The sequence below is a fragment of the Mytilus trossulus genome, chromosome 1 (genome assembly GCF_036588685.1).
Source record: "Mytilus trossulus isolate FHL-02 chromosome 1, PNRI_Mtr1.1.1.hap1, whole genome shotgun sequence".
Taxonomy (NCBI): Eukaryota; Metazoa; Mollusca; class Bivalvia; order Mytilida; family Mytilidae; genus Mytilus; species Mytilus trossulus.
In genome coordinates this window covers 27,021,000-27,048,701 of record NC_086373.1, presented here as the reverse complement: position 1 = coordinate 27,048,701, position 27,702 = coordinate 27,021,000, and the positions used below count along the sequence as shown (strand labels likewise).

General features: G+C 31.7%; 1 protein-coding gene across 1 annotated transcript in view; it reads right to left on the bottom strand.

The window, feature by feature from the left end:
- The window catches only part of LOC134708714 (TPR and ankyrin repeat-containing protein 1-like), a 40,636-nt gene that overhangs the window by 12,062 nt on the left and 872 nt on the right, over positions 1–27,702 (bottom strand). Inside the window, exons 2-15 of the mRNA XM_063569317.1 lie at positions 27,406–27,659; positions 25,623–25,806; positions 23,864–24,181; positions 21,739–22,023; positions 20,439–20,753; positions 18,967–19,239; positions 17,715–17,873; positions 16,943–17,502; positions 15,752–15,817; positions 7,428–8,292; positions 3,402–4,597; positions 2,636–3,046; positions 1,429–1,525; positions 248–445 (exon numbers count right to left, since the gene is read on the bottom strand). Coding sequence (XP_063425387.1) covers positions 248–445; positions 1,429–1,525; positions 2,636–3,046; positions 3,402–4,597; positions 7,428–8,292; positions 15,752–15,817; positions 16,943–17,502; positions 17,715–17,873; positions 18,967–19,239; positions 20,439–20,753; positions 21,739–22,023; positions 23,864–24,181; positions 25,623–25,806; positions 27,406–27,659 — 5,181 coding nt within the window. The remainder of the gene's footprint in view (positions 1–247; positions 446–1,428; positions 1,526–2,635; positions 3,047–3,401; positions 4,598–7,427; positions 8,293–15,751; positions 15,818–16,942; positions 17,503–17,714; positions 17,874–18,966; positions 19,240–20,438; positions 20,754–21,738; positions 22,024–23,863; positions 24,182–25,622; positions 25,807–27,405; positions 27,660–27,702) is intronic.

The following is a 27,702-nucleotide window of genomic DNA, read 5'->3' as shown; positions in this document are numbered from 1 at the left end:
AATTTAATTATATATCTAAGGAGATTGTTAAACAAGCAACTAATTCAGTAACACAATGACTTTAGGATAGTTATACTCTTAACCTAATCATTTATGTCATGTTGAACTTGAAACATAAAAACATATTTAGATCAATATCTACTTGCCACCCTACTAGCCATCAATTTTCCAAAATACTAAGCATGTGTGCAACACCCCAACCCCAATGATTTCATTCTCTCTGAGATATGCAATATACTGATTTTACATTTAACTTCCTTATCTACTGCAACAAGTTCAACCAGATGTAAAGCCTGAAAGTACTCGAATATTGGCTTCCTTTGTTCTTTATCTTCGTCAAATATCCAAACATTTTGCCTGGCTCTTGTAATTGCTGTATACAGCTGCTTTAATTCAGAACTTAATACTTTGTGTTGTTTCGGATTGAACGGCAAAGGTCGTAAATCTGAAATATTGACAACATTTACACCAAAAGTAAATTACCAAGAAAAATATCTGCCAAACATGACTTTTTACTCTATGAATCTTTTTTTTGAACAGAGCAGTTTGTGAAAACTAAGTGAAAAACCCAACTTTATAATTTCCGCATACGTGAAGTATTTAGTAGTTAACTGTAAAAATAATTTTAGCGTGTATGTTAAAACTTATAATAACACTTTAAAACATGCATTTAGTTATTTGGAATGAGAATGTCGTGGTTTTGGATCAACTTAAAACTGTATTACTGACCGATGTACATCCTTATTTTCCCTCAGTGAACCTCTGACACTCTTTTAATGTTTTGTATACTTGAGACTGCGTCACACAGTAACAGATTACCTTAGATGTATTTTGGCACACCTTTTTGAAATTTTGGGTCCTCAATTCTTATCAACTTTGTACTTGTATAGCTGTAACTATTTTGATCTGAGCGTCACCGATGAGTCTTATGTAGACGAAATGTGCGTCTGACATATTAAATTATGATTGAGGTTCCAATTGGGGTAGAATTGTTGTCCAATCATAAAATTCGGCACAATTGTAATCCGTAATCCGTAATATAAATATAAGAAGATAGTGCCAATGAGACAACTCTCTCATCCAAATACCAATTTGTAAAACTGAACTATTATAGGTCAAAGAACGGTCTTCAACACGAAACCATGGCGTACACCGAACAGCAAGCTATATAGGGTTCCAAAAATGCCATTTGTAAAAACAATGTGTTTATCATGTAGGTAATTCATTATAAAGAAATGTATAAAAACACTGAAAGTGAAACAAGGGAGCAAGCTTGACATAAAATCGAATGTATATACCACACTAAAACGATATAAGAAACAACAGATTCTGAATTTTTTTCTCTTACAATTTTTGGTTAAAAAAAGAGTTTTTACATGTACAAAATTATCTTCATATTTAATGTATGCTTAGTGCATATTGTATTACCTGCTGACACTTGCAAAGGTATTTTTGATTCATTCTTTGAGTCTTTCTTTGCAAGCTTTTCGAGAAACGATAATACAACTCTCCATTCTTTTGTAGCCTGAAAATACATTTCAATTTGTTAACAGATTTCAAAATAACCATCAAAGGTTGTATAGCCAATTACTCTAACTAATGTATAATATTTAGAACAAAACCGTTAAACCCGTTACCAATGACTGAAATTAGTAAGACTTACTTTAGCCGTAATGTTAAGTATTTGCATTGTCATCTGATGAAATAACGTAGTAAAAAAGGTAAACAATTTTCTCTGTTTCGATAGCATTCCTTCTGCTCTTGATCTATTGATATTAAACACTATACTTTTTCGAGGGCAGCTATACGGAAGTCAGAGGGGGAAAGAGATAGCTATTCTTTGTGTAGAACCCGACATCTTCGCACGACGATGCTTAACTATTAGTTGAATACAATTTTACCCACCATCTTGAATTTATTACGTAACAAAAGTCAGTTCTGATTGGTTTATTATCGTAATATTCATTTGGTGTAAATCGATTATAGATTTGAGAATGCCGTATGAAAAGGAATAGACCCCACACTTATAGAATTTCGTTGTTTTGGATTAACACAAAACTATATTACTGACGGATGCACGTCATTATTTTCCCTCAGTGAACCTCTGACACTCTTTTAATGTTTTGTATCCAAATACCAATTTGTAAAAATAAACTATTATAGGTCAAAGTACGGTCTTCAACACGAAACCATGGATTACACCGAACAGCAAGCTATATCGGGTTCCAAAAAAAGCATTTGTAAAAACAATGTTTATATACGTTTATAGCATATATACACAATATTGGATAAGTGAATACTTCTACATCAGTTTCTTATAGCTGACTATTCAGTGTATACAATATCGATTTCGCTCATTATTGAAGAATAGACAGTGCATTATGGTAGTTTATATTTGCGTTTTTTTGTCCCTTATGAATGAGTTTTTCATTATCACAGCTTATCATGTTTATATACGTTTACGCATGGTTGAAAATATACATGAATAAATATATGTTTTTGCTTATTTTGTAAAAGAAGGGACTAATACATGCGTTTTCCAGTCCCTTCCTTTTTTTAAAAAGCTTACTGATCATAAGAAATTCAGATGACTAACAATATTCAATAGATAATTTCTTAGAACAAAAATCACTACCTCTGAATCAGTAAATATATTATAAAGCAAAACATCATCAAATTCCAATCCTTTTGCTTCGTATAATGTAAGAATAAGTCCACTTTTCATTTCATCTGGAATATTGTCACGTGCTTTGTCATTAACCACTAAAATCGCTTGATGTGCACCAAATTCAATTTTCGAGGTTTCTCTCAAATTTTCACACAAGATGAGACTAAGCTGATCAGAGGAAACAGTTTCGAGGAGAACTGGTTTTGGTCCTTTAAATAGACATTGATCACTTGGAAGACTGTCAAAGGAATCGGGAAACAAGTCTTTTAGAATATCAAGTACGCTAGTGGCCAAAGCTGTAATTCCTGAATGTGACCTATAATTGTGAGGAAGCTCGTAGATATGGTCTGGTTGAACAGAAACGCCGACAGTTTTAACCTACAAATGTTCAAACTCAGATTAAAACGTCAGTATTTTAAACAGATATGCTATTAAACCAAACATAAGGTCTCAATGTCATCAATGGTAAAAATTTGGATGAACAATCATTAATTATGCTTCTTTAAAAATACATTTTTATATTCTTTCGACGTTCCAATTATATTTTGAAGTCCTCATCGTAGGTCCTTGTTTCATCATAACTTTTTGTAAAACGAAATAAAAATATTCTAAAAATTGAATTTATTAAATTGGTGTAGTTTATTTAGGGCAAGGGAATCAGAGTTAAAGGGCTACACATACAAGAATACAAAAACATCAAACAATTTTGTTCTTTTTTTTAATTTAAACTTACTGATGAGTCCTTACTGGCGTAATGGAAAAGACTGATTAGATCTTTAAACCGGAATGCTATTCCTTTCATGATACTTTGAGCTGTGTCACCAGTTACAAACATGCCATGCGGACTTTCACAAAGTTTGATAAGCAGAAACAGTTCAGCCTGTGCAAAGTCCTGTGCTTCATCAACGTATATTTCTTTCACTTTCCATTTTGGAATTTTCTGCTTGCGAAATCTTTGATACAAATTTTGGACTAGATCTGTTTGATCGAACATATGTCTGTTTTGTCGAATATGTTCATACTCAAGAAAAAAAGTGTAAAGTATTTCCCTTTCATCGACGAAAGCTGGGGCTTGCTTCTTTCCTATTTCAAAATAGCTATTCTTATCCAAATATCTTCCGCCATAGATTGCTTCATAAGACCCTTTGATAATAGACATAATTTCGGTCCAGACTAATGAAGGATGATATTTCCCTTTATGCTTTTTAAACTTTCCGATAATGCGAGGCCAAATAACGCCTTCAAATACCTCGTAAGTCACTTCACGTCTCGGATCAACTTTCTTCATACGTGTTCTTTTGTTTTCAATGAGAGTTATATTTTGATTCACCACTTCGAATTCCTCCTCTTCGTCACTTTCACTTTCATCACTATACTCGCTATCAAATTCATCATCTAAAATTGTTTGCATATCATCAATATCCGTCCATCCTTCTATTTCGGACTTTGAACTCCCGTCAATATGTCTTTCAAAATAGTATGGAGGTCCTAAGGTAGCATCAAGCATTAACCAAAAATGTTTAGCGGTAATAAACACTGGGTACTGCATTTTGTTTATATCCTGGAAACGATTTGGTAAATCTTCATCTTTCGTTTTAAACAGTCTTGATGTCTTTTCATCGCCATCGATGAAACTTTTAAACATTTTCTGGACTTCCCTGCATAGCACACCATTTTTTGTTATGAATATTTGGCGTAATTCATCAACATTTTCATCACATCTCATTTCATCTTTGACGTCTTTTTTTTCAGTATTGAAATGATTATTTTCGTCTTCATTGCAACCTAAGGAACTTTTGTCACAGCAAGCTCCACTGCCCTGTCCATTCGTTTCACGAATTTGTGCATGTAAGCTTTCATCTTCGACGTTCTCATTGACTGATTCCTGTGTATTAGGCAAACACGTATCTCTTATATCTTCCTTATCCTCTGGAAACGAAAGACAAATTAAGTTCCTCAAAATGATATTGTAAATGATATGATATTTAAATTCTATTTTCAGCTGTCTTGGTTTCATAGTATATATATGTTAGCGGCAATAAGTAAAACTAGGCATTAAGCTAAAATCCTAGGAAATAAGCTAACGCCTAGGCAATAAGCTAACGCCTAGGCATTTAGTTATTGCCTGAAATTTTCAGGCATTAAGCTTATTTCCTGAAATCGGATGATGATTATTCATCCTATTGCCGAACATAATTTTAGGCAAAAAGTAAACTCTGGAATTTATGCATATTTGGTGATTTATTCTTGATATTAATTCGTTTCCTAATTATCTTTCTAATATTACATACATATGAATATACATTCATGTGACAGATCTTCAAATTTAGTATACAAAGTTTATTCAAAGGTAATTTCAGCAGTTAAAAACAGAATTAACTCAAACATTTTTTCATTTTTGGTATTACAAAATATCAAAAAGATTTAAAAAAACCTGATTGTATGCAATTTTTTTAAAAAGTTTAAAAAAGGGGAAAGATTCTATAGAATAATAATATAATATTTATATGAACATTTTTACACTTCACTAGTCCAGCTGGTTTTAACTGGTCAAAAATAAACCAAAACTAAGATTTCATTTTTTGCTCACACCATTTTCCAATTTTTGTATTTGATAAGTAAATTTTATTTGTGTAAAAGTTCCACAACTTGTGATAACAAAATGATTTTAACACAAAGGAGTAGGTCCGGTAAGGGCCGATTTTGGCCTCAATTTTCAAGTTCATCTGACGAAATATTTTAGACACTTTTTAAACACTTAAGTGTCTATTTCAATTCATTTAATTAGTTATTGTGAAAGATTTTAAATGATTAAGTCATTAAATACGCTCCGATTCAAGGTTAAATATGAAAAATCTATTTAATTTGCCAAAAATCGTCACTTTTCAGATGGTTTTTGTCAAAAATGAAGACCACACCCGTGTTCATCCTCAACCTTTATATATTTTATGTATTATCGTCAAATACAACTTGCATTTCAATATTATGAATGAACACGAATGCGGCCACTTTTATTTTTGACAGAAACCGTCTAAAATTTAACTCAAATGCTAATTTTGTGAAGATTTCAGTAATTTAGCATGACTTTATGATGCTAGTACCCGATATACGTGCATTGTATTGTCAAAAACAGCCCATATTTATGTAGCAGAATCATTCTACTTTCCAATAAATAGCTTCATGATTACATTATCACAATTTTGTAAAACTACTATATTTTGAGGCCAAAAAGGGGTCTTACTGAACCTACTCCTTTCCATTTCATATTTTAAATCTTCTTTTTTTTTGCGTTTTAATATAAATAACATATTTTATTAGTGATTTTATTTCCGGTCTCTTTGTGAGAGTTTTCCAAATTGGAAACCATACCACATATTCTTTGTTATATTTAGAATGAAACTGGGCCCTGTAGTTTTGTTTGGTAAAATTCGATTTATTTCTTTTGCTCATACATGTATTAAAACGTATGTTATGTCATGTGTACTATTGTTTTTCTGTTTGTATTTTTCATTTTTAGCCATGGCGTTGTCAATTTGTTTTAGATTTATGAGTTTGACTGTCCCTTTGGTATCTTTCGTCCCTCTTTTAATTGCAGTAACAAAATAAAATAGTTGAAGAACTCAGTATTTATATGAAAGATGCACGAGATTTGACTCTGAACTTTTAAGTATGAAACTGCGACAATTCAAATTCATCTCCCTCAAAGCATATACTGATTTACCGATTATATATTTAATTTGAACTATTTAAAATTTGTTTGTTCAATTCTAATATAAAACGTAGTTATATTTTTGACTTGTGTTCTGTTTTAAAGAGTTTAAATGTACAATTAAAATATCAAAACTCTTGTATAAACTAAAAGTTATTTTTTAATAATTAATCGGTTTTTCGATTAAAGTTGTTGATCAAATTTGATACAATATTTCAATTTTTCATTTTTTTTATTTTCGTTTACGTCAATACTTCGGACAGCGGTTAGGACATCCTAGCTTAGTTCATCTTCAAATAGCTTCGTTGCGCATGCTGAGACATGTCGTAAGTCGTGTTGTTATTATGTAACAAATATATTTTTATTTAAATGAATAAATTTCCTTTATTTACTTGCATTTATATTTTAGGCATTAAGCTTAATACCTGCACACATTTAATACTAATGCCTAACACCATTTAGGCAATAGACTAACTGCCTAGGCGTTAGCTTATTGCCTAGGATTTAAGCTTAATGTATAATTTCACTTATTGCCGCTAACATATATATATATACAAGTATAGAATAAATGAACATTGTACTATTGAGTGACTCGACTTTATAAAATTTCATGTATCATGTGTATGTGGTATTATGCTTCTTGCTATTCTGTTATACCAATATTATATATTGAGGGGTTTGTCTATTTTGATATTCATTGTCCATTTTATATTTGATCTTTAGTTCTTTTACTGACTAAGGATGCAAAAGAGTTGTATACATGACACATAAACACCGCTTGAAGAAAAAAAGAGTATAAACACCATCCTAAATTAAAACATTGAACAACCTCTTTTCCGAATGAGCAAATTTCAATACGATTAAAATGTTAGAATGCATAGATAAAATTATAAATGATAAGATTTCGTGGGGTCAATTTTCATTGAGAGGCCAAGAGAGAACTACCGACCGTCAGCATGTATAAAAGGCCTCGCCCATGAGCATTGGATATCTTAGACCATATATGCAAAGTATATGATAGTATGTTTTACATTGTACAAATACCCTTACGATCGTCTGTATTTTCGCTTTGAACTTCTTCCGATGTCGGCTCGTCAATAATCGTCGACCACCAATACTGTTGAAACCTGTACCAAAGGCGATAAACACAACACGTTGTTTTTCCTGTCCCACTGCGACCAATTAAAACAATTGGAGCGTCAAATGGTAGGTTCGTTATCTGGTATTCAACATCTGTGACACGAAAAGGGAACTCTCCTTTCATCCGGTGCAAAATGTTCAATGCAACATTGGAAGAAAATGTATAGAACTTGATAGTACTGTATTCTGTCTCTTTCGAACTTGCAGGTGGGAAAAAAGATATTTCTTCAGCCTTGTTCTCCTTGCCTTCATCTAATTCGACATAAATGTTTGGCGTTTTCAACTTGCGATTATCGTTTTGGTTGTTCTGTTGTGTACTTAAATCAATATTTCCTGCCTTCATACCACAAAGTTTTTTCTGAATCAGACAAGATGCTCCTTTTTCATGAGATTTCTCAATTGAACTAACAATTTTTTCCACGGCTTGATGGATGTTTTTATGTTCCATTACAACTTCCCAAATTCTAATAATATCTGTGTACACATTCACTTGTTGTTCACATCGCATTGTTAGTCGAGGTGAAAATTGTTTACCTACCTCCCATATAAGTCTACTTGCAGATGAAATTTTTGATTCAAAAAGTTTTATTTTATCAGAACCCGTCACTAACGGTTTAAAGCAACTTTTTGAGTAAATCCCAGAAGCCAGGGCGTTGATAATCTTTACTATTCTTTCCTTATACATTGTTTTAATTCGATTACTTTGTAGACTTTTTAAAACACCAGAAGTGCATTCAACTTCCCATTGTTTTCCCTCTAAGCTCCCGTGCCAGATCTAGAAAAAAAATTGTCGTTATTTTCGTAAATCAAATATGATTAAAGCAAATACAGAATATTTTTTTTATTTATCTCCAATGTTAAATAATCAAATCCAGGCTATTTTATCGTGTGTTTTCTATGTTGTGATGGTATGCTATTGTTTCAGAAAAAGGGAGAAGGTTTGGATCCATTAAAACGTTTAATCCCGCTGCAAATGTTTGCACCTGTCCTAAGTCAGGAATCTGATGTACAGTAGTTGTCGTTTGTTTATGTAATATATATGTGTTTCTCGTTTCTCGTTTTGTTTATATAGATTAGACCGTTGGTTTTCCCGTTTGAATGGTTTTACACTAGTAATTTGGGGCCCTTTATAGCTTGTTGTTCGGTGTGAGCCAAGGCTCCGTGTTGAAGGTCGTTCTTTAACCTATAATGGTTTACTTTTTAAATTGATATTTGGATGGAGAGTTGTCTCATTGGCACTCACACCACATCTTCCTATATCTATATATAGGTTGCATTTCTGTAAATATTGACATTGCAATTTCCCATAGAAACTCCTTTTACGACTAAATCTGTACCACCTTTACTAGGAAGTTTTGAAAAAAAATCTTATCCTAGAATTGAAAGTTCATATGCACCACAATTTTTTTCAAAGGGCTAAATATAGGGATATGAGGCATAATTTCAACGTTTATATGCCCTGAACTTCCCAGAGTTTAAACTAACACTAACTTTCATAATTACCTTTACCTCGAATGAAAGGTTACCACAGATTTCAATGTTAACAATCTGCACATGTTTGTTTACTGGTAACATTCCCAAGTTATGTCTCTGTGAGATGGAACACAAATAGCATAACTGGGAACCAGTATGTAAACAAAATTAATTTTCTATGAATATTCAGGATCTCCCTAAAAGAGGCGTGTTTTGAGAGACAGCTGTATTTACAAAGTGCAACCTATACAGACATTTATTCAAATAGAAAACTCTCTAAAATAAGTTTTTCTCACATTAATACTCATTTATCAGAATTATAGTCTCAAAGAAATCACTGCGTATTACATATAAGGTTTTTTTACTATACATTTTATACACCCTCCCTTGTTTCAATTTTTTTTTAAATTTCAAAAACAAGGCTTTTATCATTGCCAGCGTACCCTATTTGCATATTTTCTGATAAAAATGTCTAGAACCTGTTTAAAACTGTTTTGATAACATATTGAAATCATATCAGAATACTATAAATGTAATGTTTAGCAGTCGATTATTACAACATTCAAGATAATATAAAGTATCCAATCCAGCCTATGTATCAAGTCCACATCTTACTGTATGCCTATTTGTCAATTACAGAACACATTTTCTACCTCAAATGGTCAATTTAGAATTCTTGTCTCAACAGTATCATCTGTTACCATATATATGACACAATTCAGCTAATATATATACTAGAAGTGTTCAAACAAAGCCATATTTGCAATATTTGTATGGACGCAGATACCAGTCTGGGATATAAATTCAATGTTGTATGGTTGCTAACATCTGATATTTGCATAACTTCCATTCATACTTATTGTTTTCTTTATCAAGAACTTTAAAATCATAAAATCATAGCATTTACAAGTTAAATTATTTGTTTTATGACCCAGGGGTAGGCAATTTTCTATGTGTTTTGCCACTGGGGCCTCAAATTTCCTAAATCATTCTGCTGTTTCTAGCAATTCGGAATATTCTGTACATATTCAGGATAGAACACACTATTGTCAGTTTTCTTGAGATATTTCTGTTTTTATAGCTTGTATTCATTATGCCATGGTGAAAAAAGAGCAGATTTAGGTGTTGCAGGGTACTGTTGGGTTATCGAAAGGACACAAATACCCCATAAATAATATTCAAGAAGGATCTATGAGTTTCAATGACTGCGAAGAGTAAATATAAGCACTTATTAACAATTTAACATACAAATATGCAAATATTACAAATTAATTTTGTATCCAGGACTGTAAGTTAACTATGCATATTGTAAATTGTGAATTTATGCTGAGTCATCATATTTAAGGCACAGGAATCTATCAATCTTCATTAAATATTTATAAAACTTCATATTTGAGTTCATTTTTTTAAAATCTGTGAAATAAAGCAAATTTGGTTAAATTATGAATGTTACCCTATTTAACTCTATATAGGCTGCAAAAGTATGAACTAATCACCACATCATGCAAATTAAAGTAATAACGAGACAATAATTAGACAACTGTCCACAACTATCATTTCATTATGTTGTTTAAAGTTGCTCCATAAGGCAGACAAGTGTAAGTGTAATAGGGATGATAGATTAAAAGTTTGATAATTAAAGTGCATAACAAGATTTTGTAAGGGAGAGGAAGTTATGGTCATTGTTCAAATTTTTATAAGAAAGGCTTTAAATTGTATGTTCGTGTATGCCAAAGATGACCGAAACATGTTTTAGATGTGTTTTTTTCTTCATTGAAAAATGTTTATGTTCTAAAATATTTTACCTATAGCTTTGAAAGTCAAAGATTTGGCACACCTGATAATGGTTTGCATACTGCATTGTTCGCATTAAAAGTGTATCTTCTTTTTTTGTTATGATTGCCAATGAGACAACTGTCCACAACTATCATTTCATTATGTTGTTTAAAGTTGCTCCATAAGGCAGACAAGTGTAAGTGTAATAGGTATGATAGATTAAAAGTTTGATAAAGTGCATAACAAGATTTTGTAAGGTAGATGAAGTTAACCTTAAAACGATCGTATGACTTTTGATGTTCAAAAATAGACCGATCGGACATATTTTGACTTTATTTAACGACTACTTTAGTTTGGGATTAATTGTAATTAATATATTCAAATGAGACTAAAAATGCTTTGTTTTTGTTAAGAAAAAAAATAATTGTACCTAGCGTAGCCGTGCATAAAATGTATTTCTACATATCTTTTTAAAAAAATTACTTGGTTTTAGAATAAAACGTCTTAATTGTGAACTTTCACTTTTTTCTGCACAAAAGTCTTTCAAAAAATCAAATGTGAAATCGGAAAATTTTGTGAAAACAGAAGAAGTGGCAATTCTAACCTTTCATGCTTTAACTTTCATCGATAAAAAATAATATTGACTCGTCCAGTGTCTAATTTGAATGTCTTTTAAGTTTCTGTACACCCTCATGCACGTTCTGATTTAATCCATAGTTGTGTATGAAATGCATTAACAGTTTGTAGGAAAACTAATAATAACCTAATCAAATCAAAATGTATAAGATTCAATAAGAATGACCGGTCCAAAGCATAATAAGAAATAGGGGTAAACTGGGTAGGAAGAAAATATCAGCTATTCTAAGTTCATTATTTTGCAATAACAAATAAAAAATTGTCACCAAAAGTTTTGCTGTAATTCCATAAACATATCGTTCTGTATTATTATAGTGTTTAAATCTATCACTACATTTTTTTGGATCTGTCATTATAGTTTTTGGATCTATAATTTGTGTATGTAAGGCAATAGAAATTTTGGGCTTCAAAAGTCTGCATATTTTTTTTCTTTATACATAAAATTCGACCTATTAAAACATGAAATATTTCATAAATAATACGGGACTTCAAAGTAAAATCATTTCTTAAAACACTGCAAAACATTCATTCTGATTGATAAAGTTGTTTTGTCATTAAATGCGTTGGAATACACAGTGGTATAGCAAACATAGAATTCCCTCACAAAATTATCTCATACACGCAACATTAAAACTCAAACATGTCTCATGAACTTACTGTTCATATATTATATGCCGTTCAGATAATTAAATTGTAGGACAATATGTTACAAAATTGATATAAAATATTAGTTACACCATGGAAGTATTATATTTACAGGAACTACAACGATTAATTAGCATTTATTTATAACCGGGTAGCCCTGTAGAAAAGATATGGAAACGGTCTAATTAGTACACTGTCGTTAATTTCTTTTGTGACTATCTGCGATGCCGCGGTCATCAATTGACCAGAAATACTTCTTATCAATCACGTGGTTTTAATCGAGACAGCTTAAAGGAGCACTAGCTACGATATATATACAAAAATAAAGTATGATTTTTTTTAGATTAATCATTAATTGAATTGGAATAATGAAATAATAATTTGCTTTTAGCAATCAATTTGCTTTAATTTTGTTGAAATAAGCGATTATACATAATTTTTGACGGATTCACTTGCAAGTGAATACGTCATCATCATTCTAACCGATATTCATGTGAACTCAATTTAACCCCCTAGCTAGAGACTGACAACGCATGCATTGTACGTGAACTGGTTATTTAAAGAAACAAAATGTCAACAATGAAAGTGAAACTACGGTAAATCATTTGATTACTAATTCGATCCACATAAATCATTCTTATACGGTTAAAAACAATAAGAAACTTATATTTTTAATCTATAAATTCAAATCAAACAGATCTATAAAAATCCAATTGCACGTGCTGGTTTAACCTATTCATATCTTTATTTGTGTTTACATCGCTTATATGGTCATCTGAGGTCAAATCGATAGTTAATTAGATAGCATCTGGATTTTAATACACACGAAACGAACCTACATATCATCTACCCCATGCTCCGTAAACTGTTTATTTTAAACGTTTGATAGATTGGATAAATGTTTTACATTGTTATTAATCAAATGTGAGAATTTGAGTCAAATTGGTGCCCATGAATTTGACAGCTAGTGCCCCTTTAACAATATTAACTGTCGAAAAACACCTTTACATATCTCAATCGCGTCGGTAGACCTTTATTCGTGAACAACTTATTCAAACAAATCGACTGATGCATAAAAAATGAAAATCGGCCTAGAATTAATTATGCTACAACGATTTAAAACAGTGAGTAACATTATTTTATTAGTTTGTGGGTGAAGTTTAAATCGCGATTAAGGTGTGTTCCGGTTACCGCCGGTTAACAAAAAATATATTTGATAAATATTAAAACTGTGAACTTTACAGTAATATATATGGTTAAGTTACTGGATAATCCTGGAAAGTAGAAATTTCCAGTTTACAATACGAAAATTAATCGAGCAAGTATCAATCAACAAAATACAGCAGAATAAAACAGAGTTCTAACTCCGTTATATAGATATTTATATAATACATTTCTGTCCCCTAAAATATGATATCATTATGCGACCAAATGATACTGGTAAATATTATTGAACAGTCGCACAACAATTTGTATAATGTCACTATACAAATCTTTGAGTCGCAGTACTAAAAAAAATCAACACATCGGGGTTCAGCTGAACATTCGTATATACCAACCAATGATCTTGCCCAGGATTTAGAGTGAACCTTTATAATTCCTACATTTATTTAAAATCTCTTTGATCTTTTGATTTTATCAGAACGATCATTTACAATCGTCTTAAATATGCAGGAAATGTGTGCCTCTCAAGTAAACAGTAGTTATTATAAGATCACAACTTGCGATATATATATTTCATATAGTGCAATTTCTACCAAAAAAATAAATCAATAAAAATGGGGAATTTATTCAATAAATTTGAACCAAATTTTCATTGTCAATGTGTTTTTCTATAGAATTAATGATGACTCGCATTAATCCATCAATCAGTCAATCGGCATAGTTAGGTAACGGAATCTGCCGAGGTTTGCCGATTGTTGTTTCCTACAAATTAATCACAACTTGAGATTTCTTCGTATATTTCCGTAATCCCGAAAGCAACCGAGAATGACAATATTATAGGGCACCACACGCTGGTATGTAAATAACGTGCCATGTTTCAAGCTAATTAACATGTCATTAAATTAGGCGCGGCATCGCACATGAAACTTTTGAAGTCGGGTCGTAGTAGTTCCTGTCAATATAATACTTCCATGGTTACACATAGTTGCTGCCGCTACTAAACCATAATGCACACCTCTCACCTTGTTGTTAGTTTCAAACAAAAAATGTTAATGAAGGACCCAGAACACCGACTGCAGAGATAAATTATTTAGGCTGCATAAATTAATTTTTATAAACACAGTCTTTTCAAAGTATATGGAATAAGTGAACTGGTTAAATATTACGTCTTATCATTTATTCCAGCCTAACGATCAGTTATTTACATAGATCAAAAATAAATGATTCTACGGTATATATGATTAAGTGCAGTTTCTCATCTCGTTTTTATTTCATTAATGATAATGCAAAAAATATATCTTCCTTTCCATTAACAAATTATATCAACATATTGCATCTGGAAATATCTTCGTACATATAGTAGTGCATTTATTAAATCGATACGTGAAAAATTGTCTGGTGATTATTTCATATAGAAGTGAATATGTTTCAAATTATATATCATACTTATGAATATCAGTTTGAAAAAACACTAGTGTTGTCAACGATTAACCGGTTAACCGGTTAACCGGTCGAACGACCGAATACCGAATACCAAAAACGCTAACCGGTTAACCGGACTTTTTTTTTTTAAATTTTGATAGATTTGATATTAATGTGTATTGAAATCAATAAATAGTTGTTTTATTTGAAATATGTCGTCTTCGTAATTTATTTGACAGATTAATTGTTCAGTATATTGATTGCTATTGTTAATCCTAAAAACTTAAAATTAATTAGAGCTCGAGCAGGATCTTAAAGAAACATAATTAGTATACATGTTTTTTATCAGTAACTCTAAATCAGCGATGTGATTGACATTTACTAATTACTTCATTATTTCGTTTTTGATTTAATATTGTGTAAACATACATCTAAATGTACAACCTCCGTTGTGCTTGGCTTAGTCTTTTTTAAACGAAATGCTTTCTCAAAAATTGTGAAATGCAACCAATGTGAATGTACTCAATGTATACGTGATAGTACGAGTAACATTATTTAAAGAAACAAGCCAACAAAGTAAAGAAACAGGTCGTACGGTGACCTATAGTTGTTCATTTCTGTGTCATTTTGGTCTCTTGTTGGGAATTGTCTCATTGGTAACCGTACCACATCTTCTTTTATTTAATAATTAATCATTTCTAATTGAGACACTCTACATTATTTTCAGAGACAGCAAGAGAAAATGAAAGAATAACCGGTTTCAGACATATTCATATTCCTCCAGATCAAGAAGTTTTTTTAAACTTTTCAATCTGAAGTTGGTACAATCGTTATATAGTTGTTACGGTGTTTTCGAAAATTAAAAGTCAAATTGCGCCAGAAATCATATCATACACGTAAATTTATTACTTGGACTAAAGGTTGTCAAATTAACACCTATACATATCTATGTGTAGGGCACTATTGATAAGGCTTTCAAGCACCAACGTAAACTACCGGTTAACCGGTTAATCGGTCGAACGATTATCCGAGTAACCGGTTAGGAAAAAGTGTACGATTTGACAACACTAAAAAACACCCATCATTTCATAACTCAGTAACTCATTTTTTTTACTTACTCCCAACTCCATCTGGTCAATATCTGATTCATCAACATCTTCACTGTCTACAGGTATTTTTTCAACCTAAAAGGAAAACAGAGTAATCGTTATCCGATGAATTATTCAGATCAAAGTATATCTTCAAAGGATAATACAAATATAAAAACATTTCAATATAACACGGTATATGTATCAGGAAAATCAGTGTAAAAAGACGGAATAAATATATATATTAAAATACTATAACCATAATGCAAACCTTTATAAAGTTTTGTTTAAGGCTCTGATTTATAGTTCCTAAAAGGTGACAGGTTTGAGTATTTTTGTTTTTTTGTTGTTGCAATTTTAGGATCCAAAAGATGGTTCTTAACTTAACAGACTTAATTTGTTGCTGATACGTTCAATGGATCGACCTAATAGTCAAATCGAGTTTACTTATGTAGATTAAAAGAATGTGTTGGTTATATGTCAAAGACTTGATTACTCGATAACACAATAAAGCAAGAAAAGACTAAGGTATTGTACAAAAAGAGACGAAAAATAATTAGCCTCATATAGACAAACATATCATGACAAACATAATCATGACGCCAAATGATACACCCACTAAAAGTTGAAGGTACGCATGAACCCTTAAAGGAATGAGATAGGGTGCATCAATAGGTTAAGAATCTCCGGATATGCGTTTCTTTCACTGTGCTAATCCAAATATTCAGTGACAACGCCACAAACAGAAACTTACAGACCACACGACTATTATGGTGTTCAAAGATCTGAGACTTTGTGGTAATGTCGGTAATGAGTTGTGACACAAATTTATCTCAGTCGTTCTTTTTTAAATTACTTGAGCAGAATTTTGGTTATTTTTTGTATAATTAGCATTTCCCTAGAAATGAAGTCCTTATATCAAGAGCATGCATGAGAGTTATGCACCAATAGGTAAATGACAAACATAGGAGTGGAGATTCTAGATTTTTTTATTTTACTTTGGACTGCTGGAAAATTAGGATTAATGCGTGACAAAACATTATTAGAATATTTAAAATGAAGTTAAAAAACTAGTTCTGGCTTTTTTTTGTTTGAATGAATTTTACTTCATATGAGAACAGAAACCAGTCAAACAATAGCCAAATAATTAACATTGTTCTAATTACATCAACTTGGTAACATATCAAATAATCTGTTAACCTAGTGAAGAATTCAACTTACATTTATTTCTTTGCACAGATCCCCACTTGAATGATCGAATATGGATTGTTTTGGACCAATCGAATCTATTAGTTTTCGAATTTGTAAAAGATATGATTCATTTGTTATTTTTGGTTGTATTTTGGGTTTGCTGTCAATACTTTTATCATATTGCTTCGGTTTATCTTTAATACGTTCCATGTTTAAAACGGATGGGTCTTGTCTTTTCTCTACGATTGGCTTAGGAATTGTAGGTTCATCAGTTGTCTTTTTTTGTTTTTCAGCAGTTTTCATCTGACTTGTGTCGTATTCAACTGCTTTCTGGAGGATTTTGTATCGAGGATCGCTCGCTTTAAGATAATCGAGAGGTAATTTCCCATCTTTGTTCTGTACTTTACATGGGACACGTTTTTGTTGTAATATTACAGCCACTTGCTTCAATTTGGTGTTATATGTTTCTTTAGCAACTAAATGAAAAAGCGTGTTTTCATTTATGTCTAACTGCTTTGGATCCAACCTTGCATATTTATCCGGATTTTTGGCATACAATTCCAGACATTTATGGAAAACAGAGAAGTTTCCTGCAACGGAACAAAATTTGCATTTAATTTAAAAAATAAACGCCATTGACATTGTACGGACCGGACCCTGTTTTTATTTGTGTCATTGTGTTGTTCATTACATATGATCATATCAAGTATGTGTAGGGTTTAAAATATATACAAATTTACTGTTCTCTTTACTTTGCAAAACAAACGAGTTGACATATTGGCGGCATAAGAAATATACTTACCTGGATCTTTATGCAATCCAAGAAATAATGCAGAATGAATAGGAGTAGTGCAGGATTCCAGATTTAAGTATTGAGGATCGCAATGATGGTGACAGATTAGTGTATTGAGCAAGTTATACCACTGTCTTTCAACAGCATTTGTTATACAAATATGACCACCTACAAATAAATAAAGGTTAACAATAAAATATAAAAGTAATAACAAAACATTTTTGTGTTTCCTATTCTGATTTATATGAATTACTGTAGCTGCTTCTCGTCATTTATTATGTATTATAACTGGATACTATGTGTCATAAACAATACCATGATTGACATTTGCTAGTGGAACAGGAAACAATAGTTTCCCTCTCATTTATCTGAATTAATTTCCTGTTAATGGTTGCGTTAATTTTATTAAGTTCAGTTTTTATTTTCTATGATGTTTATATAGGTGGTTTTTTAATAAATATTTTCTTATTCTGTCACTCATTTTATTCTATTAATCTTTCTTGATATTGACGTGCATGGAAATTAATGCAGAAATTAATTAATGAAATTTTCTTCAGAAAATCAAAGAAATTAACTTTTTTCAAAATCAGATAGACTTATTTAAATTTCTCTATACAAATCTCAATTTTATGTCATTACATGCGTTGAATTAATCAATTTGGCTGTATTATTTTCATATTATTTTTATTTTAAACGTTATTGAACGATATTCTTTTTTTAACAGGATATCAATCACCCTTTTGCTAATGCAATTTGCCAGTTCACGAAATGTATGCTTTTTTTTTTAAAGGAGAGAGAAACATACAGTGAATCATTCTTGTGGCCAACGATTGAAATATGCATGCATTATACAATGAGTAGCGGACAAATAGTTACAGCATTATCTAATTACTGATGATATTTGCTGATAAGTAACTACTACATGCCGGGATCTATCAGCATGAAACTAAAATTCGCTCAAATTGGTGTCAAGTGAACTGCAACGTTATGTGTTATGCTCTGCGTTGGTGGTTTCAATGTAATTTGAGTATGTAAGAGAAAATCAATTTACTATAGCTTTTTTTTAAACTTAAAAATTGAGTGGATGTATTGAATTATTCAATTAATGCCGCATCCACTTTTCTTAATTTTAGTTTTAACGATTTTATGCATATCGTTTTCTGAGATATATTATAAATCATGTATATGAAAAGTTTCTTACATAAAAGTCATTGTAGAAAAATAATTTTACAAATATTTACATCACATGTGTAAACGTTACCTCGGTCTACTCTTCCACCATTCCGGAGAAAACAGTCTACTAACTTCTCAGTTAAGTTTGAATACTGTTCATTTGGAAATTCTTTATCTAGGTGAGCAATTAATTGTTCAATTTGTATTGTAAATGCAAATCCGGGAAGACTCTGTATGCCATGCACTCTGTTATGTGTTGTTACCAATTGGTATGATTGCATCCATTTTTCTTGCTGTATTAAAGTATCCAATATCTTCTCAAATTGTTTTTGGGCAATTTTGCATAATTCTTCAGGAATTTCTTAAACGAAAATTTTATTATTATTTAAAATTGAGAATGGAAGTGGGGAATATGTCAAAGATACAACAACCCGACCGTAGAAGGTCACTAATGGGTCTTCAATGTAAGTCCTTAAATAAAAGAAAGTAGACCTAGATGTGATTGATTAAATAATAAAAATGTAAAATACAAATCTAAATACTGGCTCAACATCATCATACAATTGAAAGTTTTCACCGTTTATTGCTATTTCATTGAATTGCTGCGAAGAAAAATCTGCCCAATTAATATTAATTAAAAAATGTAAAGTACACTATTATGAGAAAAAATCAATATTAACAATCCGACAACCTTCATTTTATGTAACTTAAAGTCATAAGAAACGAGTGACCGGTGAAAAATTATGTTCTTCCAATTCTTGAACCAATGCATACACACATCATAAACTTAGTCTTCTGTGAACGAATTTGTCATTTTTTTCTTGTAAATTTCGTATAATCGTCAATTTTTTTTTCAATCGGTCAGTGTTGTTGTGAAAATATGGCAGGTAATTAAAGTTCGTGTTTTGAAGCCGAAGTTTAACGATGGTCACCTGTTTGTCAACAATCGACAAAAAATAAACAAAAAAGCATGGAAAGAGAGCACGTGTTTACCATGTGTATTCAGATAATAGTTTATTTTAAGGACATCCATGCGTATTGTGATCACCGGAGTTTCACGAGATGTGTTACACTGAGGTCACTTTGCATACGGAAAATATGTCGGGGGAATTGGTTGCTGGAAGCAAGCAATTAAAACAAAGTCAACTTCTTCTAAAAATGAATAAATTAAAGAATTTTCTTCAGAAAAAAGTATATGTACATAAGTTTTATAATGAAAACTATCCATTGAGTTATAAAAAACATCTGCATTATTTTTTTTGATTTGAGGTTTCTTATGACTTTAATACCTAGATACACAAAATAGTTATTGATATGAATTACACTTTTTTTTATTGAACCACGTTATCCTGTACCTTGATCCTTTTGGAGCTGATTTCATTAGTTCACACAAATAGAGCAGTAAGACTCGATACGTGGAATGTGAAATTATATCAACTTCCCAAGTGAGAGAGACGAAAGTAATAATTTGCTGTTGATGGTATTTATTGGGTATCGTGGAAATGTTTTGTCCTTCAAGCGCAGATTGTCATTTAAAAACCCTGATACTAGAATACTTACCAAAATCTGATGATTCAGCAAGAAAGTCAGAAATCATTAAAACTGATTCCTTTTCTATTTGCTTGTGCCTAGGAGATCTATGTTTAGACCTAATTAGTCTTATCAGATCTTTGAATGCGAGTGATGGATCTTCTAAGATTATGTTTTTGCATTTATTAAACGTGTCCTGACATGGTTTGCATTTATCTTCAATCTCATTATTTTGTTCTTCGCGTTTCTGGATTTGATTTTCTGTTTGCTGTTTTTTATTTAATGCTGCAGCTGACTTTAATTGTGTTGCTGGTGAATTTGCTCTACCATGATGTTCTGGTTTGTCTATAAATAAAACATAAAATCTGACTCGACTGACTGATAAAATCGCATAGAATGACGATGGCTGTTCAGATATGAACCTTAACAAGGTGTACCAAACTATTTCTAAATGATTTCAACATTGTTATGCATTAAGTCAAAACTTGATTTGTGCTGCTTATGCATCTTTACTTCATAGTGATCTGGTTTGTTAGGTTATATATATATAAAAAAGTAAATACTGAAAAAATGCAAAATATGCATACAACAACACAGTAAGAAATGAAAAAGACCTGGGATATGTCATAGCTTGACATTTTTTAACAACAATCATACCTTTTTTCATGATTAAGTCAAAGTACTTTGTAAATCATTCTATTTTTGCTTGAAAGGAGTAGCACAACTAAATCCTCTGTTTGGGCAGAAACTGCTTTCCTTTCCAAAGTACTTGAGTTGATCCCTAGTGTAGTCTTAGTTATTGAGATGCATATTGAGCTACCTATGCATATTACTAAATGTTTTTTTAATCTCAATTGTTTGTTCTTTAAGGTGGTTATTTTTAGTTTTGTTTTGGTTACCATATAAACGTTGCATGCACATGTAAACACAATGAACCTTTATTTCTCTTGTCGTGCAACAGGCTACTCTGCCCTTACATTGCTCGTGGTGACCTTTTCGGAATTTTTTTTTAAGTTGAATTATAAATTGTTATAAAAAACATTCCGCATTTTCGGCTTTTTGAATAAAATTTGATAAATATAATATCGAATTTTATGTATGTATATAGATGTATGACTATATAACGTTATTATGCACCTCACACAAAAGTATTTACTAATAAACTGGCAATGCTTTCTTTGAGATCTAACTGAACGCTTAAAAAAAGAATGATAATTCCACAACATCTCAAGAACTTTCTTCAATAAATTCTAATACCACATTGTATTAAGCATAGAATAGAATTATTATTATCAGAACTAAGTACTTAAAGTCGATATCCTGTACGAACCTTCAAAAGCAATCATTTTCGTCATATGCTTCTCAAGGACTTTCCTTGATCTTTTGTCGTCTTTAGGAAGAAGGTCAATAGCGAGCTTTCCATCCTTATTTTCAAGAGAAGGGTTTATATTAGTTGTTATCAGAATTTCGATAACCTCATGTCGTCCTATTTTAGTTTTTTCTATTTTTTGAGCAGCTGCAATATGGAGACCAGAATTTCCTTTACAGTCTGTAATACTGCTATTTTCTCCAGTTTGTAAGTGATGACATACGCCTTTTAGCACGTTTGGAATACCTTTTATGAAAATATAAGTACCTCCAAGATTAGTCATTAATATATATATGCAAAGCACAATGATATCATTTAAGTTCTTTTTTGGTTCAGGCCATAAATTAGTCAATATTCTCATCATACATTGTTGTATGATACATATGAACATCTTTTTGTTTATGGTCTTCAACTTCGTACTTTATTTGTCCCTTTTAACATTTTTTATTCGAGCGTCACTGATGAGTCAATTGTAGACTGGTGCTTATATAAAATAGCGATCCTGGTATCTATAATGAGTTTTTTTTTATTACGAATAGAAAAAGAATAATTGATAAACAATCGAAAGTTCTAACAGTATGACGCACAGTTTTATACAAAGGACTGCAAAATATGCTATGCTATAAAAGTTATCGTTTCGTCTACATAAGAATCATCAGTAACGCTCATAAATATGTATAAAGCCAAACAAGCACAAAGTTAAAGAGCATTGAGGATCCAAAATTCAAAAGAGTTGTGCCAAACACGGCTAGGTAGTCTATGCCTGGGATACGAAAATCCTTAGTTTTTAGAAAAATTCAAAGTTTTGCAAAGAGGAAATTTATAAAAATGACCACATTATTGATATTCATGTCAACACCGAAGTGTTGACTACTAGGCTGATGATACCCTCGGGGACGAAACATCCACCAGCAGTGGCATCGACCCAGTGGTGTGAATAGTTATCAAAGGTACCAGATTATAATTTAGTACGCCAGACGAGCGTCTAAATCAGACTCATTAGTGACGCTCATATCAAAATATTTATAAATCATTAAAACCAAGTTTGTTAAGTTCCGAAGTGACCGCATCAAAGTCGATAGCAAAATACTCAAAAAGTAAATTGGAATGAAGGCAACATAAATAAATGGAAAATGTTTGCACATGTAATCTTCTAGTCCATATTAAAATTAATTTGTCTCTTGATGTTTTATTGATGTTTCCTCACGTTTAAAATGAAAATGGCCACTATTATATTATAGTTAGTTTTGTGTGTGTTACATTTTAATGTAGTGTTTCTGTGGTGTCGTAGTTTTCCTCTTGTATATGCTGTGTTACTCCCAGTTATAGTTTGTACCCCGGATTTGTTTTTTCTCAATCGATTTATGAGTTTCGAACACAGGTATACTTCTGTTGCCTTTATCTAAAACTTTGCCTAAACTTTTTTCTTCTTCTCTTTCTGTTACATGCACAATGCATTCAAAAATTGCCCAATATTTTGCAATAGTCAATAATTGATAGGGTTTTATATTGTTGACCATTTAACGTTTCACTTCATAAGATTGACTTCTTAGTTGAAATATCGATAATGGCAGCAGCAGCACCAATTTGTATACCCATATAATAAAATTCAGGACAGAGCCATTGTCTTATAGTCTCATTCTTATACAACTTGTCTGTATCTATGCTTCGCTTGTCAGGATCTTCAAACGCTCCGTTCTATTTTTCTGTTCGAATAAGTATAATGACAACATATTAAACTTCAGCGGACAAGTTTGTTTGGAAGTGTATCAAAACGGCAAACCAAATTATCCCGTACAGGCCTTCATAAAATAGAAACCAGGATCGTATCAGAGCAATATCATTGAGACATGAACAAATAACCTGTATTTCAATCCGATTTAACTGTGTGATTGATATGTTATAAATTTTTTTTTAGAAAAGGTCATATCGACACCCTTACGAGATGAACGATTGGGAAATGTTTTCTGTACATTTAAAATTCACATCATATATTTAAATATAAATATGTTTTAAACAACATTCATGGATCAGTTTATCTACATATTTCAGTAAACCTGATTCAATTGTTTTGGAAACAGCTTACCAGTGAGACAAGTCATTCTAACAGCTGCGTTGATAAAAGTGTCGCCTTGCTGTGTCGATAAACTGGTATATTTACAGCCACAGATTATTAGGTAAGCAATGAAAAACATACATTCAGGAAACTTTGCCAGGAGTTCAATACCACAGAGCGGTTCAAGGTCAAAATCAAGCTCTACATAAACAACATTTATAGTCCGCATGAAATTTGCGATGTATTTCGCTGCTTCCAGTTCTCTTTCCAATATAAAACTATGCAAGACCCAAACCCATATGTCGAATCCAACTGGAAACGGAATCAATGCTTGTATGTTTTTCGACGCTGCAAAATAGAAATTGTTTTTATAATTTGAAACAATAAGGGTTTAAATGCATGCATGATGTTTACTAAATCCAAAGTTTTTGACGGTAATACATTGAACTCGAAAGTCTATAGCGCTTTTTCATCGTCAATAAAACTAATATAGTCCAAATTGTCATGTTATGTCCACGAGGGTATCACCAGTCCAGTAGCCAGTACTTTGGTACTTGCATGAAAATACGGATTTTTTTGTGTTATTAAAATTTGCTGTGACAAAATGATAGAAATTATCATAAATTAAGGAATATATCTCCCTCATGCAAAGCTCTGATTCCTTTCACGGATTTGGCTATACATTTTGGACCTTTTGGATTATAGCTCTTCATATTTTATATAAGTATTGGATTGGCCACGGCATAACTAAAGAGACATGTATTGTCGAAATGCGCATCTGGTGCAAGAAAATTGGTACCGTTAATTTTATCATGAATCGATAAGTCCCACTAATCATGTTAAATTGGAAACCTTTTTTATGCTTTTCTAATATTGTGCATTAACAACCCTGTCGAACACCGTCATATTCTGTATGTTACTGCCCATGTTAGTATTGTATTGGGTAAGGCACCAACAACCCTGTCGAACACCGTCATATTCTGTAGGTGACTGTCCCATGTCAACGGTTTTAGTTTAATATTGTATATAATATTTATGTTCCGTTTGTTTGTTTCAAGACAGGCCGTTGGATTTTTAGTTTGAATTATATAACATTTTCATAAGTCGGGGCTTCTGTAGCTGGCTTATTACTCAATTACTGAGTTCCTGTTCAGTAGGATATGAAAAGGAGACTGGTGAGCATGCAATTTCCAAGGTTAATTCAAAAGGGTGAAAACCTGACAATTTATATACTCTATATTCAGGTGATGCTTAAATGTTCCAATATTGGGGTAAACTTTGAGTTATTTTCGTTGTTCTATAGTTAAGACTTGAATCTAGCTTCATTATTAATTTCTAGATGGAACACTTGAAGCCGATCTAAATATATATGTGATATATGTGATATACTTTATTGCAAGTTCAATGGTGCAATACCCCTTCCACATAATTAAATAACTTAAATGATTACGACTAGATCTTGTATGATATATGACAAGGGCAAATAAACATGCATATGATTTATTGAGCTAACTGAGTAACAATAAAAAGTTGAACATGAGTTTGATTTTGTTTTTTGGTTGGAGACTTTTAAGTGGCTGATATATTTTTCCATTTAAAAGAGATGTAAGAAGACGTTTTAAAACAATGGATACGTGTACGAAAGGGCTACGGGGATGAGGTGCATAATCTTCAAATGTCTGTAATATTTATTAATTTATATTATTGAAATGTTTACATAATCTTCTTAATTAATCTAAAAAAATATCTTTTATTATTGAATCAAAAGTTCTTATTAAAATATACACACCATCTTTATTGTTTAAGCGTAGAAAAACAAGACAAATTTTCTTTAAGATTTCTACCATCCTTGATATATTTGTAGTTGGAAAAGTAAGACCGTTGGTATGAATCACGAGTGCGTTTGTATACGTATGTATGGCAGGTTGATAGTTTTTGCCGGAAAATAAAACATCACCAAGCATACAATACGCCTGTAAATATAAGAGCATTAATCAATATATATTATAAGTCCATAGTCTTTGTTTTTTTAAAGAAAAGTTAAAATATTGATTGCAAGTAAATATTAATTGTCAAAAGGGTACTTCACGTCTCAATGCCATACTTATAAAAGTAATTAATCAGAATCTGTTATCTTCTTATTTATAATATATAATGTTATAATCGTGGATGATCGTTTGACTATTTTTCTTCGACATATAGTTAGCGACTTCCTCTTCTCAATTTATAATGTCTATCTTAAGACGCAATAACAATTGAAAAATCATGAGAGAAATATAAAGAGAATACGATTAGAATAGTCCTCTTTCGTATTACTCACTTCGCCTTTTCAACATAAAATATATAGTTTTCTTGTTCATACTTTTTTTTATTCTTGTGTGTTCTTTTGACTATTTTTGATCAACTTATGGTTAGCGATTTCCTCTTCTCAATTTATAATGTCATCTTAAAGACGCAATAAAAATTGAAAAATCTTGAGAAAACTAGATACCATTGAGATGGGAGCCATCTCTGTGGGCCCCGCTGTCAATAATGTGGGGTAAATAAGTTGTATGGATAATCTGATATGAAGCATTATTTGAAGTTATTTCATAGTCTCATGTGTGATTTTATTCTAAGATTTTAAGTTAAAACTGATAAATATTCTCAACTTACTTTCATAGTATAATAGTGATATGACTGCATGATGTGAACTCATTGTTGACTACTCTTAGGTGACTTCTGGATATATGGATTGATATTTGAACAATATGTTTAAGTTTACATACATCATGACACACGCCCTCTGGTGGTGGTTAAAATGGATGTCAAGTATAAACTTTGAAATCATAACGGTTATCTAGATATGGAGCGGACACGATCTTCACCACAGGACACGGGGTTGTCAACTGAAACCAAAGTTTTTGACCTTGACCTTTGACCTAGGAAGTTGAACATACATCATGACACGTCCTCTGGTGTTGGTTAATAAACATGTTAAGAATTAAGTATAAAATCATAACGGTTATCTAGATATGGAGCGGACATGATCTTCACCATCGGACATGGGGTTGTCAACTGAAACCAAAGTGTTTGACCTTGACCTTTGACCTAAGAAGTTCTACATACATCATGATACACCCTCTAGTGTTGGTTAAAATGGATGTCAAGTATAAACTTTGAAATCATAACGGTTCTCAAGATAAAGAGCGGACACGATCTTCACCACAGGACACAGGGTTGTCAACTGAAACCAAAGGTTTTTATTTTACCTTGACCTTTGACCTAGGAAGTTGCACATACATCATGACACGACCTCTGGTGGTGGTTAATAAACATATAAAGTATAAAGTATGAAATCATAATGGTTCTCTAGATATGGAGCAGACACCAAGTTAAAGTATTACGGACGGACGGACAGACAGACGGACAGACGGACGGACGGACAAAATGATCACTATAGGGCGACCCGCCTGAAGGCGGGACACTAATTATAAAGAGAATACGAAGAGAATAGTCCTCTTTCGTATTACTCACTTAGCCTTTTCAACATAACATATATAGTTTTCATACTTAATGATCCAAATGCTTACTTTATCACAAGTTGGATTAAACTTTACACTATCATTTGCAGTCTTTAAAGCAGCTTGCACATCCCCAAGATTCAAATGACATTCTGATATATTTCTCATCAAACTGGATACTTCTTTGTTAATTCCTTGCATCTCATTTGGGTCAAATGTCATAAGCGCACTATTACACGATCGTAAGGCGGCAGTGTAGTCTTTCTGTGATAATTCCTTTTTAACTTGTTTAAGAAGATCATCCCTTGAACCACTTTCTGAGCCTATAAATATTTAATACTATTAATAGGACTCAATGTTTATACT